Source organism: Emys orbicularis, chromosome 7, assembly GCF_028017835.1.
Source record: "Emys orbicularis isolate rEmyOrb1 chromosome 7, rEmyOrb1.hap1, whole genome shotgun sequence".
In the NCBI taxonomy this organism is placed as follows: domain Eukaryota; kingdom Metazoa; phylum Chordata; order Testudines; family Emydidae; genus Emys; species Emys orbicularis.
Window position 1 is genome coordinate 41,583,716 of NC_088689.1, and position 16,978 is coordinate 41,600,693.

The following is a 16,978-nucleotide window of genomic DNA, read 5'->3' on the forward strand; positions in this document are numbered from 1 at the left end:
AGGTTTAGGATTAGGGATTGAATCCAATGGGAGCTTGTAGGTTTAGGATTAGGGATTGAATCCAATCAGCGTTAGGTTGCAGCCAGAGATTTGATGGCATAATTTAATACTTCATCTGTCACTATCAGTTTGCACTCGTTTTTGTTCTGTAATGGAAATGTTGGTAGGTGAATAGGATAATTTTTTATAGTGTTGAATCAAAGTGTAATACAGGGGTCGGTAACCTTTCAGAAGTGGTGTGCCGAGTCTTCATTTATTCACTCTAATTTAAGGTTTCGCGTGCCAGTCATACATTTAAACATTTTTAGAAGATCTCTTTCTATAAGTCTATAATATATAACTAAACTATTGTTGTATGTAAAGTAAATAAGGTTTTTAAAATGTTTAAGAAGCTTCACTTAAAATTAAATTAAAATGCAGAGCCCCCCGGACTGGTGGCCGGGACCCTGGCAGTGTGATTGCCACTGAAAAGCAGCTCGCTTGCCACCTTTGGCATGTGTGCCATAGGTTGCCTACCACTGGTGTAATACATATTTCAAAAGCAATAGACTCAGGTTACCATACACTTATGTCAGAGTTTTGTAAGTTCTGGTGGTGTGATGTGCTGAGGAAAAATGGTCCAGTGATTAGTGTGTCATCTTAGGATTTGGGACACCTGGGTTCAGATCTCTGATCTGCCACAGGCTTCCATGTGGAGCTTAGGCTTGATTTCTCTGTGCCTCAGTTCCCCATCTGTAAAATGGAGATGATACTGTGACAGGATATAAAACTACTCTGCAATATCCTGGACAAACCTTATGGAATTAAAATAATCATTACTGAATTAAGATCAATGCCTTTGGGAACCATCGTATTAAAATGCAGTTGTTTGTGTTATTGGGAGATTGTATGTAACTTGGGGTATGTTAATATTCCTCTGGTTACCAGCCCTTTGAAGCCACCTTCCTGGAGAGGCTCACATAACTAGTTTAAACTGGATTATCTAGGGACCAACACAGAGAGAGAGGATTTTTGGATAAATAGCCTGGTTTTAAACAAGCTCAGGACCTTCTTCCTGATCCAGCAAACGGACAGGACCACTGGTCCACGGAAGACCCCAGTCCTTAGGGAATAGTTGGAAGGACTTAACCTACCATGGCTCATAAGGCTAGGTGCTAGTTCAGAGGTGAGGTTGCTATTAACTTATGACCCCTTTGCGAGGGGTTTGAAGGACTCACGGGCTGGAGCCCATATTGAAGGGATCTCTCATAAGCTTATTAGCATGGGTGTAGGTTCTTTTATTGTTTTAATATGTTTACACTGTAGGGCTTGTATAGGAATTACTGTGTCAACAAGTTACCATAATTACTCTATCAGTCTCTGAAGAGAAAGCAAGCAAGCAGGCCTCGAGAGGTGATGGCCAGGGGAGCTGGAAGCTTGAGAGTGGGTGCCCTTCCTGTCCCATAGAGGAGGATACAGGTGCAGTTGCCTTGAACTGTGACAGATATTACTATCCTTCTTTCCAGGGGTGTTGTGAGATTCAGATACATGAGATACATTTTTCTGGGGGAAATGTAAGTACTAAGATATTATATTCATAATCTGTTTGATATGAAATGTATCAGCACATGACATGATGTAGGTTTTCTGAGTATGTAGAAACTGTGTATTAACTATAGTGTGTAGCACATAACTGAGTAATATTGTATATTACTGTTACACTATATTAGAAATGGATTCCTTGAATAGGAGATGGAATTTTATAACCTAGTAATATTGCTTTGCATTTTTGATTATTTTTGGCACATTTTAAAAGGATGGCCAGAGTAAGGCAAGGGGGACTTGGTTTCTTTTGGGCGATTTTTTTTTTTAAATTGGGTTTAAGTTTGGAGGTAGATTGCCATTATAACTATGGAGCTGCCTCTGTTGCTCCATAACATCCCATCTTGTCCACAAAACAATTGATTTCGTTTCCTCATGTTCCCAAGCCTTAGAAAAGTTAAAGAAACAGACTTCAAACTCTTGAAATTTATTGGCCATAGAACAGTTTTATACATTATGGTAAAGTGAGAGCAGATTTCAGTGTCTTGAGTCACTGCCTCTGCATTAAACCACAGTTCCCTTCTCCTAATATTCTGTGTACAGTCAAAAAAGAAACATGCCAGCAGAGAGAAAAGACTCAGCAAAAACAAGGAGATCTAAATATAGAAATCGGTTAACATTTTCCCCTTCAGTTGACCCTGCACAGTTTATCACATTCATCTTCAAAAAGAATCTTCTTTCCATTCAGTGCCTTGTGCTTTTGCCCTCCAGGATTTGGACTCAAAACAGCAAAGGTATCCAGGTCCTGAATGATTGATATTACCTGGTCAGTTCAGGCACGTACACTCCATTGTGAGTATAAATGATTGGGTTTTTTAAAATAACCTTCCCTTCCCCTTTAAACAAACAGGTTATTCTCCAAGCCTTTAAAACTTATTGTATTTCATAAGGTAAAGAAACCAGGCCCTGCTGAATTATTACCAAATGTCTACCCTGCAGAAGACTAAAAGGATTTACAGTTTGGTGGTTGCAACTTACTGGATACTATTACAGAGCCACCTGGTGTGGATTTAAAAAACATGATGCAGCTGGGAACACACTGATAAATGGCAGCATATTTAAAAATCAATCCTGAGTGTTGTATATTTGTGTTGTCTTTCAACAGCAGTGATCCCAAAGCTTTCAGCCTGAGGATGGAGTGAACCCCAGCAGCTGCTCTATGGGCTTGTACCTCCACTCATCTGCTTCCAGTTCTTCCACTAAACCAGCTAGTTTTTCCATCCGAGCAACTTGTTGATCTACAAGAAGTCCAAAGATAAACATTTGCAATAACATTTCACTTAAATATTTTAATTAGATGTATTATCCTTTGGAGCAGGGATGTCCTTCCCTAATAATCCAGGCGTTGGAAAACAGTTTTGCTCCACTGTGTCAGACTAGTCTGAACATTAAAAAAAAAAATGTATTGATATTTTCCCTATAGAAGCAAAGACTTTATCAGATCATACAAGAGAACAGACTTCATTAACCTTCTTTAAGGACTAAAAAATATATGTCCAGTGTGGGACAGGAGATGTATCTGCAGCTCCCTGAACATACTGAGGCACTAATGTGGATCAAAGACCACAAGAGGGAAACACAAACTTCTTAGTGTAAGAAGCTGAAAACAATGTGGGGCTATTTTCTTTAGCATAAATAACTGGAGGCCTTAAACGCAACTCAGTGGTATTTCTCTGTATGTGTATAACATAATGTTTGAACCTTGCAGCCGATCAATTCCAGAGAATGTTCTAGGCATCAATGGCCAGCACCCTACTGATCTAGGGGAGAAATGAGGGGACACCTGGAGACCCTGCCATCTGATTAGCACAACCACAGATTTTAGTACCTCTTCTATAGATCAAACAATTGCTAGATGGAACCCATTAATGGCCTCCAGCATAATAGTATCCCATTTCATCTCTGATCATGCTCCCAATAGACTTTAACATGTTGACACTGTGAATGACTTATCTCCCACACCAATAATAACGGGGAGTATGGAGGTACACACAAAGTCCCTGACATGGGGAATAAGGAACACACACAACCTTTGGCAGGGGGGAGAAATCAGGGGAGCCTGGTATGGGGAAAGGCGTTGCAGTGTAAATGCTTCAGCTGGAGCCTGGGACCTCCCCCCTCAGGGGGTCCCAGAGCTTGGGCTCCAGCCCGAGCCTGAATATTTACACCACAATTTTACAGCCCCTCAGCCCAAGCCCTGCAAACCTGATTCAGCTGACACAGGCCAGCACAGGTGTTTAACTGCAGGGTAGACATGCTTAAGTGAGTCTCTATTACAGACAAGATTAGAATTTGTAAGGTTCCCACTCTCTGCCCACTGTTCAGACCTCACCACTTGTGTATATACAGTACAGCACAGAGCAATGGAAAAATGAGGTTAGAAAGTCTCTGCTCCCACCCCCACATTGTGTGAATTTAATTCAATATTTGCATCACGTTTGAAAAAGGACCTAACAATAGCCTCACTTAGTGCTAATTCAGGAAGTTAATTTAAATAGCCATTCTGCTTTTTGTGGTTCACGGCACAGTATGTTGGCCTTTGCTATATCCTCCTGCAGCTTCCTTAGTAAATTTATACACATGCTCACAAAACATACAATACTTGAGTGCTTACCATGTTTCACTTGCTTTAATGTAGAGGCAACCTGATAGCTGAAAACGGATTCACAAAGGAATCTTTCGGAGCCATCTGTAAACGGAAGAGAGAGTGATTTAATCTTTCCTAAGTTCTATGACTGAGAAGCTTTCTATAATTTTTATGTTCAGAATGTGCTTTTCCTCTGCTCACCTACTTTAGACACTTTGTCCTATTCTGGTAATGTGCAGCACTCTTGGCTAGGAAGCCGTGGGTTGAAGTCCCACACCAGGGCTTTGACTTACACCCAGTGCTGACACGGAAATGGAGCACCGAGTGGGTGTACTGCTGCACTGTTTGGTATCACGGTACCCCTTTTGCCTGCTTCTGATGGTTGCTGTCGAGATGGATATGAAAGATGCTATGGCATTTTGATTAAAAGAAAATCTTGGTCTCTGTGCCAACAATCTTTTCCTTAATAAAACAAACTTGAATAATCTACAGCCTGAGAACTATTGCTGAGTTCATAAAAGTTGTTGCATTTGCCCACACAGTCATGGGTCTTAAGATCTAACTCATCTTTAGGAAGTCTTTGCAGATATAGTTTGAAAGGTGCTCCATAAAGCTCAAGTTTTCCCTATATTTCTGAAAATATAGCTAAAAATTAGTTGAGTAGCCTTTGTATGACAAATGACAATTTGCCTGTCCAAATACAAAATGACATAAAATTTCACCCTTAAAACAAAACTACATTGGTTTATTGAAAGTGTAACAGAAGCGCTGCGATTTCAATTAAGATTTAAATGTTCTGCAACGCAATTACAGGACCAAGCACTGTGTCCGTGCCTGACAGTGTCCTGAAAAATGGTAGGAGAATGATAATTGAAGACACTGTAGAAACTCAGCTGTGAATGGCTTTTTGGGAAGTTGTAGGGTGACTGACACGTGTTCGTAATTGTGAATTACTCCTTGGCTGAGGGCAGTGCAATATAAAAACAAATGTTTAGCACAAATGGTTTGTGGAAGGCATCTCAATCCCTGCCTGAATGAAAAGGGAAGAGGCCGCTGTCTCTCTCTTTAGCTGATAATTCATATTAGCACTACAGGGTGCCACATCTCAGCCAGTCATGTGCACTTTTGTCATATAGAAAGCACAATGAAAGGAGTCCATGCTCTAGAGAGACGTAGTACTTGACACAATCTGTACTTAAAAAAAAAAAAATACAAACCTTAAAGCAAGCTATGGTCCATCAGCCTATCCATTACATATAGACCATATTATATTTGCTAAATGCAAATATAGACTCAATAAATTATAAAAGGGATACCTACATTGGAGGAAAAAACCTGGGCCTGATCCTGCAAAGTACAGAGCCCCACTGCTGTCAACTAGAGTTTAGAGTACACAACAACTCGTAAGAGTGTCTTAAACTCTTTAGTACCACCTTTTCTCAACCCCCGACTGTGCATTATTACCTAATATAAAAGGTCTTCTCAGGGAAAACAATAGTTATTGCCTCATTTGTATGTAAGCCTTGCTCTATCAACATCATGGTTTATTCTTACATTAACTGATTCTGCACCTGTAGGCAGGGCTTCCAGTTTCCATCACTTTAAAATGTTTTGTTCAGCAACTGAAAGGGCTATAATACATAGCTACTTCCTTAAGGATGATAAAATCTAATTATCTTGAAGTTCTGAGGTAGAAAAGAGTACATCTGATGCCACAGACAGATTACTGAATATATGGAACAATAGATAACCATGAAATTGTAATCCACTATAAGGTTAAGTGATACTTCCAGCATTTATTATTCTATACACAACCCATTTAAAATAATTTCATTTTGTGTGTGCAAAATATCATTCTAAAAAACTAAGGGCAAAGGAGTTACAATTCTATGGATCACTCCAGCTCTCCATTAGCACAAAGAGAGAAGCTCTTACACAGACTGAGCGCTAATATGTGTGTCTATTAGGATAAATAATACAGTTAAGACATTTATACACATTCTTTGCTAAATGAACTTTAAACCCAAAGGACAGAGTCCTCCAAAGAAAAGACATCTTTCTTCTGCCAGGCTATGTTCTTGTGCATCAACTAAGATGGCCAAGCATTAAAATATATCAATTTATTAATGTCCTTCACTATCTTGTCATGTCTTATTGCATGTAACGTAGTACTTCAGTACCAGTTTTAAAAATGAGCTGCTAACTAAATCTGACAAGTTAAGTACAGATTTCCATGCTGAAATATCCCTAGTAGCCAGGCTGTGGGAGGCATTCAGCTCAGAAATCAGCTTTCACTGACCTTTTGCAATTATTCCCCCTTCCCCAGGCCTACTTGGTACTTCATGGTTCACTGAAGAAATCCCAGAATGTGACACCACAAATAGCAGAAACCTTATTGCAATCTATAATACTTGTATTATCACAGAATTGTCTGTACTGAGTTCTCCTAAGTCTAGATTCTCGAGGACATGAACAGGCTGGAACTTTCCATATCACATTTAGCAAACTCTTTACAATAAACTAATGTTAAATCTGATTCCTCTTAAAAAGGATGGAGATGCTCCAAACTGGAAGTGACCTATACATTACCAGATGGAAAAGCCAGGTTGAACTTAGTCCTCAACCTAATAAGTATGTAATAATTCTAGAAGAGTCTCTTCTGACAATGGGAGCTAATAATAAAGACGTTAGGAAAAAGCATTTTACCCTGGTTCTTAAATATTGATGAGGGATTGTCTACATCATCAGACACAGTCTACAGTTAATTTTAACAAACTTATTTAGTTGTGTGAACATGACAGGAGATACTTTCAAAGGTATCATACCTATCAAATACATAATTCTGGGTGTGACCTTCATTTTATTTCTTTCAGTTCATCCCACAAGGAAAAGAGTCAGAAGTTGCCACATGCAGATTTCTAGCAAAATCTCTAATAAAGATTAATAATAGTCTTCAATTTTGCATGTCACTTAATATTCAGAAATCCTATTTTCCTCCTTCCCGTTTCATGCAAAACTCCCTTTCCCATGGCCTGAAAAATCCACTTGCCCTGGGACAGCAGAAAGCCAGATGTCTTATCTGCAGATGACTCAAGTGCCTCTGCCACTGCATGAAGCTTTGTCAAGCTGCAGCACAATGAAAACTAAGTCTTTTCGGCCTCATTGCAGCTATTCAGAACCCAGTGGGTGGCAGTAAAACAGATTAGCAGTTCATTTTCACTCTGCTGTTGCTTGAGAAACTGGGCAACAGCAGAGACAGGCGATAGATCAATGCAGTGAGTAAGAACTAAAAACCAACCTCAAGGTGGCATAGAGCAGTGTTTCTCAACCTTTTTGATACCAGGGACTGGCTTACTGCCTTCCTAAACCATGTCAGGTAGATCTCAGGGACCGGTGCTAGTCCACGGACCGGTCATTGAGAACACTGGCATAGAGTAGTGTAGCTCCCCACTGCAGCAGCCAGGAGGTCGGGGAAGAATAGGCTGGTAAAGGTCCATCCACTTCCATAGCATCCAGGTCACTCGGGTGGAACAGAAATAAAATGCTCCTCCCTTCCAGCAACCAGTGGTGGAGGGGGGAAAGGAAAGGATCCAATTTATTAGACACCTCCAAGCTACTGGATGATACTAAGGCCTGGTCTACACTAACCCCCAAATTCGAACTAAGGTACGCAACTTCAGCTACGTGAATAACGTAGCTGAAGTCGACATACCTTAGTTCGAACTTACCGCGGTTCAGACGCGGTCCACACGCGGCAGGCAGGCTCCCCGTCGACTCCGCGGTACTCCTCTCGCCGAACTGGAGTACCGCAGTCGACGGCGAGCGCTTCCGGGATCGATTTATCGCGTCCAGACCAGACGCGATAAATCGAACCCGGAACTTCGATTGCCAGCCGTCGAACTACCGCGGTAGTGTAGACCTGGCCTAAAGATTTAACCAAAGTGTAGGGGCAGCACCATTTTAGAAGTCCCAGGATCCTCCACTATCTGAGCAGCAGTAGTGGAGAGAAGTTGGCTTCTTACCTGGGCCTTGCCCCTAGACAGTAGGGCCCCTCATCTTTCATATCAGTCTTTGGCTAGTGGTTTAGTTCTGTTTACTAGGTGTCTGATAAAAACTTTTCTAGCTTTGTGTGTGATTGGATAGAAGTGAGCGGAAATAAGTGGAGCAGGCCGGAAAGCTTGATTGAATAAACATAATGAGAGAGCTTGGAGAGAAGACCAACAATATAGGGGAAGAGAGAGAAAACACAATATGGTGAAAGGAGACAAAGAAATGAAGAAATGGACACTGAAGACAACACAAGGATCCATGACAGGGACAGGGGAGTGAAACCAGGAAAGAGAAGGAAGTCTAACAAAGTTATAGGAAATGTGCTAAGTATATTAATAGAAAGATGAATACACTATCTTATTCTTTTAAATTGCAGGGTTAGTGGTAGTACAGTATCCAGGGCCGGCCTTAGTGAAAATGGCACCCTGGGCAAATTTGCATTTTGGTGCCCCTGGCTCCCATGGGCTCCCCAGGCTCTCCTGCCTCCCTTTGCCCCAAAGGCCTGCTCCCCCTCCTGCACCCCTAATCCCTGCATTCCCTTCACTCCTAACTCCTGCATCCCCCTTCTGCACCAATGTGGGGAAACTGACCTGGATGCACGAAGCAGCTGGCATTGCTGCTCGCTCCCCCACCCCTTGACTGCTGCTCCTCTGCCCCACACACCCCAAGGGGGCTGGGAGGGAGGGAGTCAGGAGCAACATCAGGGCTCCCTGGATCCAGGCCATTTTCCCCACCTGGGCTGCATAAGGAGAGGGCACAAGAGCAGCAGCTCCTGATACCTCACAGCACAGCCCAGGTGAGGAAAGGGACCTGGAGGGAGAGAGAGAGAGAGAGAGAGAGAGAGAGTGTGTACACTATATGAGGAAGACTGTGTGTGAGAGTGTGCATGTGGGTAAAAACAGCTAACAAAAGCCAAAGCTGGCCAAAACACCAGCCATGTGCTGCTCCTACTAAAAGGGAACCATCACACTATCTCATCCTTCACATTTCTCATATGAACTACCAGGGCTTGAATTAAATTTTTATATGAAATTGGGGCAAATTTAAAAACTATTTAAAACATATTAAAAATAAAAAATATGAAAAAAAAATTACATTTTATTTAGTGTCATTATTCATACTAGTTTTGCTAGTCCTTTCCCCCAGGCAGAGAGGCACAGAGACTAGGATCAGGACAAGCTGCGTCCCCAAAAGACCAGGCCAACCCTCCAGATCGGACCAGACCCACATCCCTCCCCAGACCAAACTGAACCAGACCCACATCCCTCCCCAGACTGAACCCCCTGAACTGAACCAGACCCAAATCCCTCCCGAGACCGAACCACTCCAAAGGCCGGCCCTGACAGCATCTTTCACTCTGCTCAACAGAAGAGTGGAGTTTTTAAGCCTTGCCCACTGTCACTATTGGGAATTTTGCCTGAATAAAGGCTGAACAACAGGGCCCAAGGAAAGTGAATTTCCAATACACTGAATAGAAACCAAACATAGGCTAATGTATATGCAATCCTTAGACTTCACCTGATTTATCTGATATGGCAGAATGTGATTATTCTGCATTACATCTTTTATTTATTTTTAATCATTTGTACAGAGCCTATCACTTAAGCAACTAGGCTGTACTTACAGAAATGCTACAAATCCATAAACATACATCATTCCTTTTTCAATTGATTTTAGCAAATATTAAACTGGAAGCAAGTTAAGTAGAAGTTAGCTAATCTTCTGGCAATCCCTGGCTAACTCAGAGTTTAAAAAATCAAATATATTAACTTCCCTCTATACCTTGTAATTTCCACAAAAATAATCATAACTCCATGCAGGTTAAAATTACTCATGTATCTTAGAAATAAGGGAGTCTGCAATACGTTGTCAATAACATATGACGAATAACATTATTTAAATCTGCTCTTGATAGTACTACCGGTAAATCCAAAATCCCTTAGAGAATCCAAGGGTACATTATTTTAAAAAATTCTAAAACCTGAAAAAGATGTACAATTTGGTGACGTTTATGAATATTTTAACTGCTTTCTTTGAAAAAAGGCCACCACAGAATGCAGCCAGCACACTAACAACTGTATCCATTTGAAGAAAGAACATGTGGGATGTTATCTAAGAAATTAAAAGCCTAAATTAAATGAAGCATCCTGTAATGAGGATAGCATTAAACTGCTGCTGCCACTTAAAATAGATTAGTCACCATGTTATCAGGAACAGATCGACCAAAAGCTATATCAAATAAATATATCTTGCCTCACATCCTAAAAGGCTCCTAAACTAAACAAGGGGAGAAAATTTCGAAGGTTGGGGCCTTTTAAGTATGAGAACCTTGCCACCAGTCCTGGAAAATCCCATCCCAGGATCCAGTTCTATTTAAAAGGGATGAATCAGAGGCTGATCTACTGTTCACCATTATCAGAATACCATTGTCATACTGGCTCATCTTCCAAGCCTCCTTTGCAATTAAAATGCCCTCTACGGTATTAGCGATGTGCTCAAATAAAAGGATATTAATGTTCATTGTTTTATTTTAATATATATGCATCCCACCATGTCTTTCAAATGAAACACTGATATTACCAGCCTACCTAGGCCCTTTAAGCCTACATACCAAAAATTCTGTTCTGCTAGCTGGACCTTCTGAAGCAGTCACCCATCAAGTCAGTAACTTGAAGCATTTCATAATTTTAATTTATTTTGAGGGCTCATTAAGTTCTGTGAACAAATCTTTAGTCAGAATTATTTCAAGTCTGGCATACAGACTAATGTCTAAAAACCTTAATTAGTGATATGGCATAATATGTAATTACTACAGCGCTATCAGTACCCAGCACATCAACTAACCTAAGTAGTATTAGGTGATGATTTAAATTTATCTAGTGCCTTTCATTCACAATTATACATACAGCTCCACTGAAACGCAGTCACTTCCAAGGTAGAGAGGACTGTAACTGACACACAGCTCACTGCACAACAGCAAAGGGAGGGGAAATTCTGGCCATGATATTGAGGCGAACACCGGGGCTTACACAGTCATGGCCCCTATTCTTACATGGTGTGCAATAAGAGCAGACAGATCTCAAAGACCCTCCTCTCCCTCAAGTAAACTGCATGGAATCTGTTTATTTACCTCAGAGAAACAAAAGCCAGAGTTGACCCTGTTTGGATTTTAACCGGTAGTTCCACAGAGTTTAGGTGATGCTTAGATCACCCAAGCCACTGCTCCTTCGAACTACACTGAAAGAGCAGAGCACATCAGCGCCATAACTGACAATATTAGTGGTGCTGTACAAATATAGGGCATTGACTTAAATGGGAGCAAGAAGAGACCCATGTATTCTAATGAACATAACACACTGTGCTATACAAAAACCCCTGCGCTACAGAACTAAAAACTATGAGTTTCAATTACAGGCATGTTGTGTTTCCCATAATCAACTGAAGGACCCTTTTGCCTGCCCTTGCACTCCTCCATCCTACAGCTAAAAAGTAAGGAGAAAAAGGCAGAAGGCAAATAGAAAAAACAACAGGGCAAGTGGAGGGCTGGACAATTGAGCAGTTTTATGTATTAAAACATAATGAACATTAACCTTTCATCTGAGCACATCACAAATTATTTACCATTGTCAAATATTGTAAAATATTCCAGCAAGAATACTCTGATATATGGGGTGGCCTATCTTTTGGATTGCATCATGGTGTCATCTGTTAGCAAGTCTACTTAAATATCTTCATCATTGTTGGGGAAGGTGAACTAATTGAAAGTTGAGCATCCTGGTTGGCTCGAATCTTTAAAATAAACATTGTATGTATATATTTATTTGTATACTAGGCCATTAATTTACATTGCAGCTTACAAAGGACATTAAACAGGTTAAAAGACACAGTCCCTGCCCCGTTAGTTTACAATCTAAACTGACTAGACAAACATACAGAAATTAACTCATAAGGGAGTGGGGAGGGAAAGGAAGATTCACAGGCATTGAACTGCCTCACCCAACACAAAGAGAATAGATTCTTAGCCATTAAGCTGCTTGAAGCGTTGGCCTGTTGCCTACCTAGCATAGGTGCATTTACAAATGACTTTTTTTCTTTTATAGTTGCTATATGTTTATTTCTGCTTAATTTCATTTTTCTTTTCTTTTGTAACTGTTCAGTCTTGAATAATGTTCACATTTAAATGTTAACATAATATTGCTAAAAAGGTAATAGTAATTATTCTTTTTTTAGAACTTTAATTGTGTTTTGCATTTTTCTGAGTTAAAATAACTCAGGTAAGTAACTTTTTTGTAATTAGGCATATGTATTTATCTAAGGCTAGGCCTATAGGACAGCATAAAATCTTACTCTTTTTTGTTATTGCTCTAATAAATTAGTGCCTTAAAATATTTGACCGGTTAACTGACCAATTATTTTTGAACCGGTCAAATGCCCAACACTAGGAAAATGGAAGCAGTTTTCTAACCTGCATATATCATAAGAGCACACACTCATATCTAACTGGAGATTAGATGATTAGATCTAAATTATGATTAGATTTTAGACAAATGCAATGGCATTTCAGATACTCAAATGAAACATGTAAGGCCAAGTTCATCCGTGCTCTAACTCCACTGACTTCAGTAACAGCAGGGATGAATTTGCCCATTATTCAGCAATCTGAAAAGAGTCCCATAGGCCAGATCCATCTTTGTGCTACAGCCCTGTTGCATAAGGTAAGCTGATGCAAAATGGCCATATGGCACACATTTGCCCCACCATCACAGAGGGCCTGTATGCTACCTCTGCATGGCTCTGCCAACTTTGTGCCACCTCTGCAAGTCCTCTTTCCCCTGCATGGGCACAGGGGCCCGGGAAGGCACAGGATGGTGGAAGCAACCTTCACAACTGCATAGCCCACTGGAGCAGGGGTGCAAGTTAGCCCTCAGTGCTACCCTAGTCTATGCTGCGGCCTAAATAGGCCATCTTGGTCCCGGAGTATTAGAGGCACAAGCTGCCTTGCCTTCTGTTTCTGCGCTGGCACAGCCATGAATCTGACCCTATGAACCTAAATAGAAGAGGATTTGCCAAAGAATAATATAACCCCATCAGTCATCTCTATAGTAATTTTCAGTTATGACACCAAAGAAGTAGCTAGCAATAAGAAGCTGACATAATCATGCTCTCACTTTGTCAGATGCAGTCTTTCCTGTCCCAACTGCTGCCATGCTTCCTGTGAAGTCTGAGATTTTTGTTTTTATGGGTCTAAAAATCAGACTGTTTAGATAATTTTTTTGAACATAGGAAGGAAAAACAATCCTATGCCATTTTAAAGTTTGAGATAAATAGGGGTAGATAATTTATCATAATTTTAGGAATAAAGGAAAGAACATGGTGGCAGGGATATACAGAAAGCAGAGATAGACCTAGTATCCGCCTACCCAGATCTCCTTCCCTTTACAATTAAATCCTTTGGCTGCTTTGTGCCTAAAATGACATTAAGGATCCTAACTTTTTATATATTCTATAAACTGTATCAACAATAGTTTATTGACAGCAAAATGTGAAACACAGCAATCACCTTCTAACATTTCTCCAGCTCCTTTGGGGTATGTAAAGAGGGCTTTCCGTGGTGGGGCAAGTTCCGAGACACTGAATCCAGATCCAGTTACAGAGCTTCCACTGACTCCGCCAGCTGAAGAGGATGAAGAGGAGGCTGCCATTTCTCCCTTTAACCTAAAGGCAACAGAGAAAATGTTACCTTTTCCTTCTCTAACTAATTTTTGCTAACTCAGCACATCTTTTTGCCTTCAGAGACCTGGGTACAAACTGACTCACATTCATCGGTGAAAATTTGTTTGGTGATTCCTATCTTAGTCTTCCACATCTCAAGTCCACCACAATACTTGGCATCATTGGTTGTCTGATTGCAGGGCGTTATAGATCACAAGTAAGGTCCACAGGGAGCAAGTTCAGTGGCTAAGATTCTAGACCATGGTATTATAAAACAAGTAACTGCATGGCTGAGAACTACTGGCCTTTATTAGCTATCTTTTTTCACTGAAAAAGTAAATATTATTTTCTAAGTGGAGCTCTGCACCCTAGGAAGAACTGATATTTGAGGGCCATATTGTGGCTATGTTCAAACTACACCAGATTTCTTACATATATTTTAGTACAAAATGCAGTTCACAATTTTACCACTTGGTGGCACACAAAATAAAAAGAAAATAATGCTCAAATGCCTTGGCAAAATGGAAATACGAGTAGGAACAGAGTATGCATAACTAATTCAGTACAGAAGATTAAACTTGATTCACCTTCTGCAGATACTTTTTTCCACCACCCACAAACATGAAGAGAAAGTCTCACTCCCCAGTTATGCAAAAAACCCACAAAACATTCTAGAGAGCCACAAGACTGCACCCTCCTCACATCACTGTGTGAAGAAATGCTATGGTCTTTAAAAGGGTCTTGACTCCTCTGCTGCACTTTGCTCCTAAATGTGCTTTTTGTGTTTTATCTTTTTGTTTTTAAATTGCATTTGACAATAATAATGGTTGGGAATCCTTCTGGCCATTTAGCAGTCTGCCATCTGATCACTAACTCCTCACATATACACCTCCCACCCTGCCTTTAACACTCACCTTCCTTATTCTTTCAGCATAACAGAACTGCTTAAATATAATTTGATAGGGCATTTGACCTTTATCCCTTTCCATTTAGACACTGAAGTGTTTTTTGTTTTTATTACCCACTATAATTTCTCATCCATCCTTTACATTTTCCTTTGGTGATGTCTACACTATGGGAACAATAGAAGCACAGCTACAGAACCCAAGATGAACACTGTTGGGTTATAACTGTGTTCTCTCTCTTCCCCTAAAGCTACTGACTCCTCGCTTGCCTGGCCCATTATCCTTATCGGACCCATACCATCCTCATTCTCTATCCCTTCACTCACTTCCTTATTCATTACCAATTCAGAACTTCCCTCTTGAAACCCAGGAAAGCTGGATGTCAAGCTCAAAGCGGGAGCAATCATCCACTCTGCATACCAATTTAAAATTACATTTCAGCTCAGCTTTTGGGGAATAGATGCTGATTCATCAGCAGTTCCATGTTTTGAACACAAAGCTGGCTACAAAGAGAAACTGTTCATGGTTGCATGGAAAGCCCAGGTCCTCAAAGGTATTTAGGCCAGTTAGGAAGTTAGAAGAGTAAATACTTTGAGGATCTGGGTCCTAATCATATGGCATAAAGAGCTTCTGAGCTTGAGGAGAAAGAAATTGATGAGGGTTAGTGAGTTTCCTTCTGAGTCTATCTGCACCTGGAAAGGAAACTAACTAGGATCCCACAAACCTAGCCACTCCTAATTTATAGTAGCAGGCTCTGTATTTAAACTTTGATGCAGGAGAAAAACAAAGGTGCATAAAAATGGGGGAAGGAGAATGTGGGAAAGTACAAAAAAGGAAGAGAGCAAAGAGCAGATAAGCGGGAGAGAGAGAAAACAGGAGGAAGAAAATACATATGGGAGAAAAACAGAGAAGAGATGACAGGGGGGTAAAAAACAGAGAAGCAGCAACCATGGTGCTAATTTTGGGGCAAATAACCTCCTTCAAGGTGAGAGAAAATGCAAGGTAACATTACTGTCTAAAATGTTACACCTATATTGTGCTATGTTTAATGTTTGCATAAAACTCCTCTTGACATCAGTGGGAGCTTGACAGAGGATCGAGGGTGGCACTGCCCCTAACTCGTACCTCGTTCACAGCTCCTCTTCCTAGAGAGAGTCCGGCATCCCTAGGGCAGAGACATCCCTCACTGCACATTAACGGACTCTCTCATAGTGGGAAGATTATGATGTCAGTGAATTAGTGGAAGAGGGAAGGTCAATAGGAAACCACCCAGGAGATGAAGGTAGTGTGTGTAGGGATTGCCAGAGACCTTGGTCTAGGTGGACATTTGGCAGCCCCCGCGCAGTGCTTGGTGTCTCTTTTCCCTCCACATCATGGCTGAGTGGATGTTTCTCATTTTCTCTCGGCCCAGGTGTCTGTACATCCTTCACCCGCAAGCATTTCTGTGGGTCATCTGCCTCCGCGCAACCACTGCTGGGTTGAGGGGTCCCTCCCTGCCTCCCTCAACCAGTACCGCCGGGGGGAGGTGAGGGGGGGCTAGACTCGCTAGGGGGGGCGGGTTCCTTGGGCGCGGTGGAAGCGGGGTCGGGTCCCGGTACTGGGGCTGGGCCTAGCCTAGCCCTCCCTGCGGCGGCTGTGGAACGGGCTGGTTGCCAGGGAGACTGCCCCGTGGCCGGCGGAACAACGGTGGGAGAGGTGGGGCCTCACCCCCCCCACGCCGCTAGTGATGGAGCGGGCGCGTGCTGGGGGGATCCCAGGCGAGCTCACCCCGGCCATGCCGGAAGAATATCGGCGGCAGCAGTTTCTAAATGGCTACTGCGCACGCGCAGGATCAGCTACAGCAACACAACGCATGCGCTGAGTAGCAGCTAGCTACTGTCGGGTGGGGTAACGCTCTCCCCCTAAAACTGCCACCTACCCCTCCCTACCCGACGGCGCCCCGGTGATGAGGTGGCTAAGACCAGGCCCAGATCGCCCCCTCGCTCCGGCGGCCCTCACCCCGCAGCCTCACCTGATGCCCGGCCGGCTTGGCGTGGCGAAGGCGGCCTGAGTGCGCGCGTGCGCGCTACATGCTGGGCGGGCGCGAGCACGCACGGCCCCGCCCCCTGCAACGCTGCGGGTCTCTGGCGGGCGGGGCCCCCGG

At 42.1% G+C, this 16,978-nt stretch overlaps 1 protein-coding gene across 2 annotated transcripts; it reads right to left on the reverse strand.

The window, feature by feature from the left end:
* Positions 1-1,992: 1,992 nt before the first annotated feature.
* ANAPC16 (anaphase promoting complex subunit 16) lies at positions 1,993-16,924 on the reverse strand. Of its 2 annotated transcripts, XM_065407455.1 has the most exons (5): positions 16,847-16,924; positions 13,779-13,933; positions 4,196-4,270; positions 2,753-2,819; positions 1,993-2,326 (listed from the first exon to the last, which is right to left on the reverse strand). In XM_065407455.1, the coding sequence occupies exons 2-5, from the start codon at positions 13,918-13,920 to the stop codon at positions 2,302-2,304; spliced, it is 309 nt and encodes a 102-aa protein (XP_065263527.1). In that variant the 5' UTR covers positions 13,921-13,933; positions 16,847-16,924; the 3' UTR covers positions 1,993-2,301. The 2 variants fall into 2 exon arrangements, with proteins under 2 accessions (XP_065263527.1, XP_065263526.1); XM_065407454.1 differs by having other exon boundaries at positions 1,993-2,819.
* Positions 16,925-16,978: the final 54 nt, after the last annotated feature.

What these genes read in the sequence shown, in the direction of transcription:
- ANAPC16 (XM_065407454.1), bottom strand. Translation starts at nt 13,920, where the DNA reads ATGGCAGCCTCCTCTTCATCCTCTTCAGCTGGCGGAGTCAGTGGAAGC. An exon ending in AGCTGGAGAAATGTTAGAAG is followed by an intron (nt 4,271 to 13,778) that starts GTGATTGCTGTG and finishes TTCCGTTTACAG; the next exon opens with ATGGCTCCGAAAGATTCCTT. An exon ending in ATTAAAGCAAGTGAAACATG is followed by an intron (nt 2,820 to 4,195) that starts GTAAGCACTCAA and finishes GACTTCTTGTAG; the next exon opens with ATCAACAAGTTGCTCGGATG.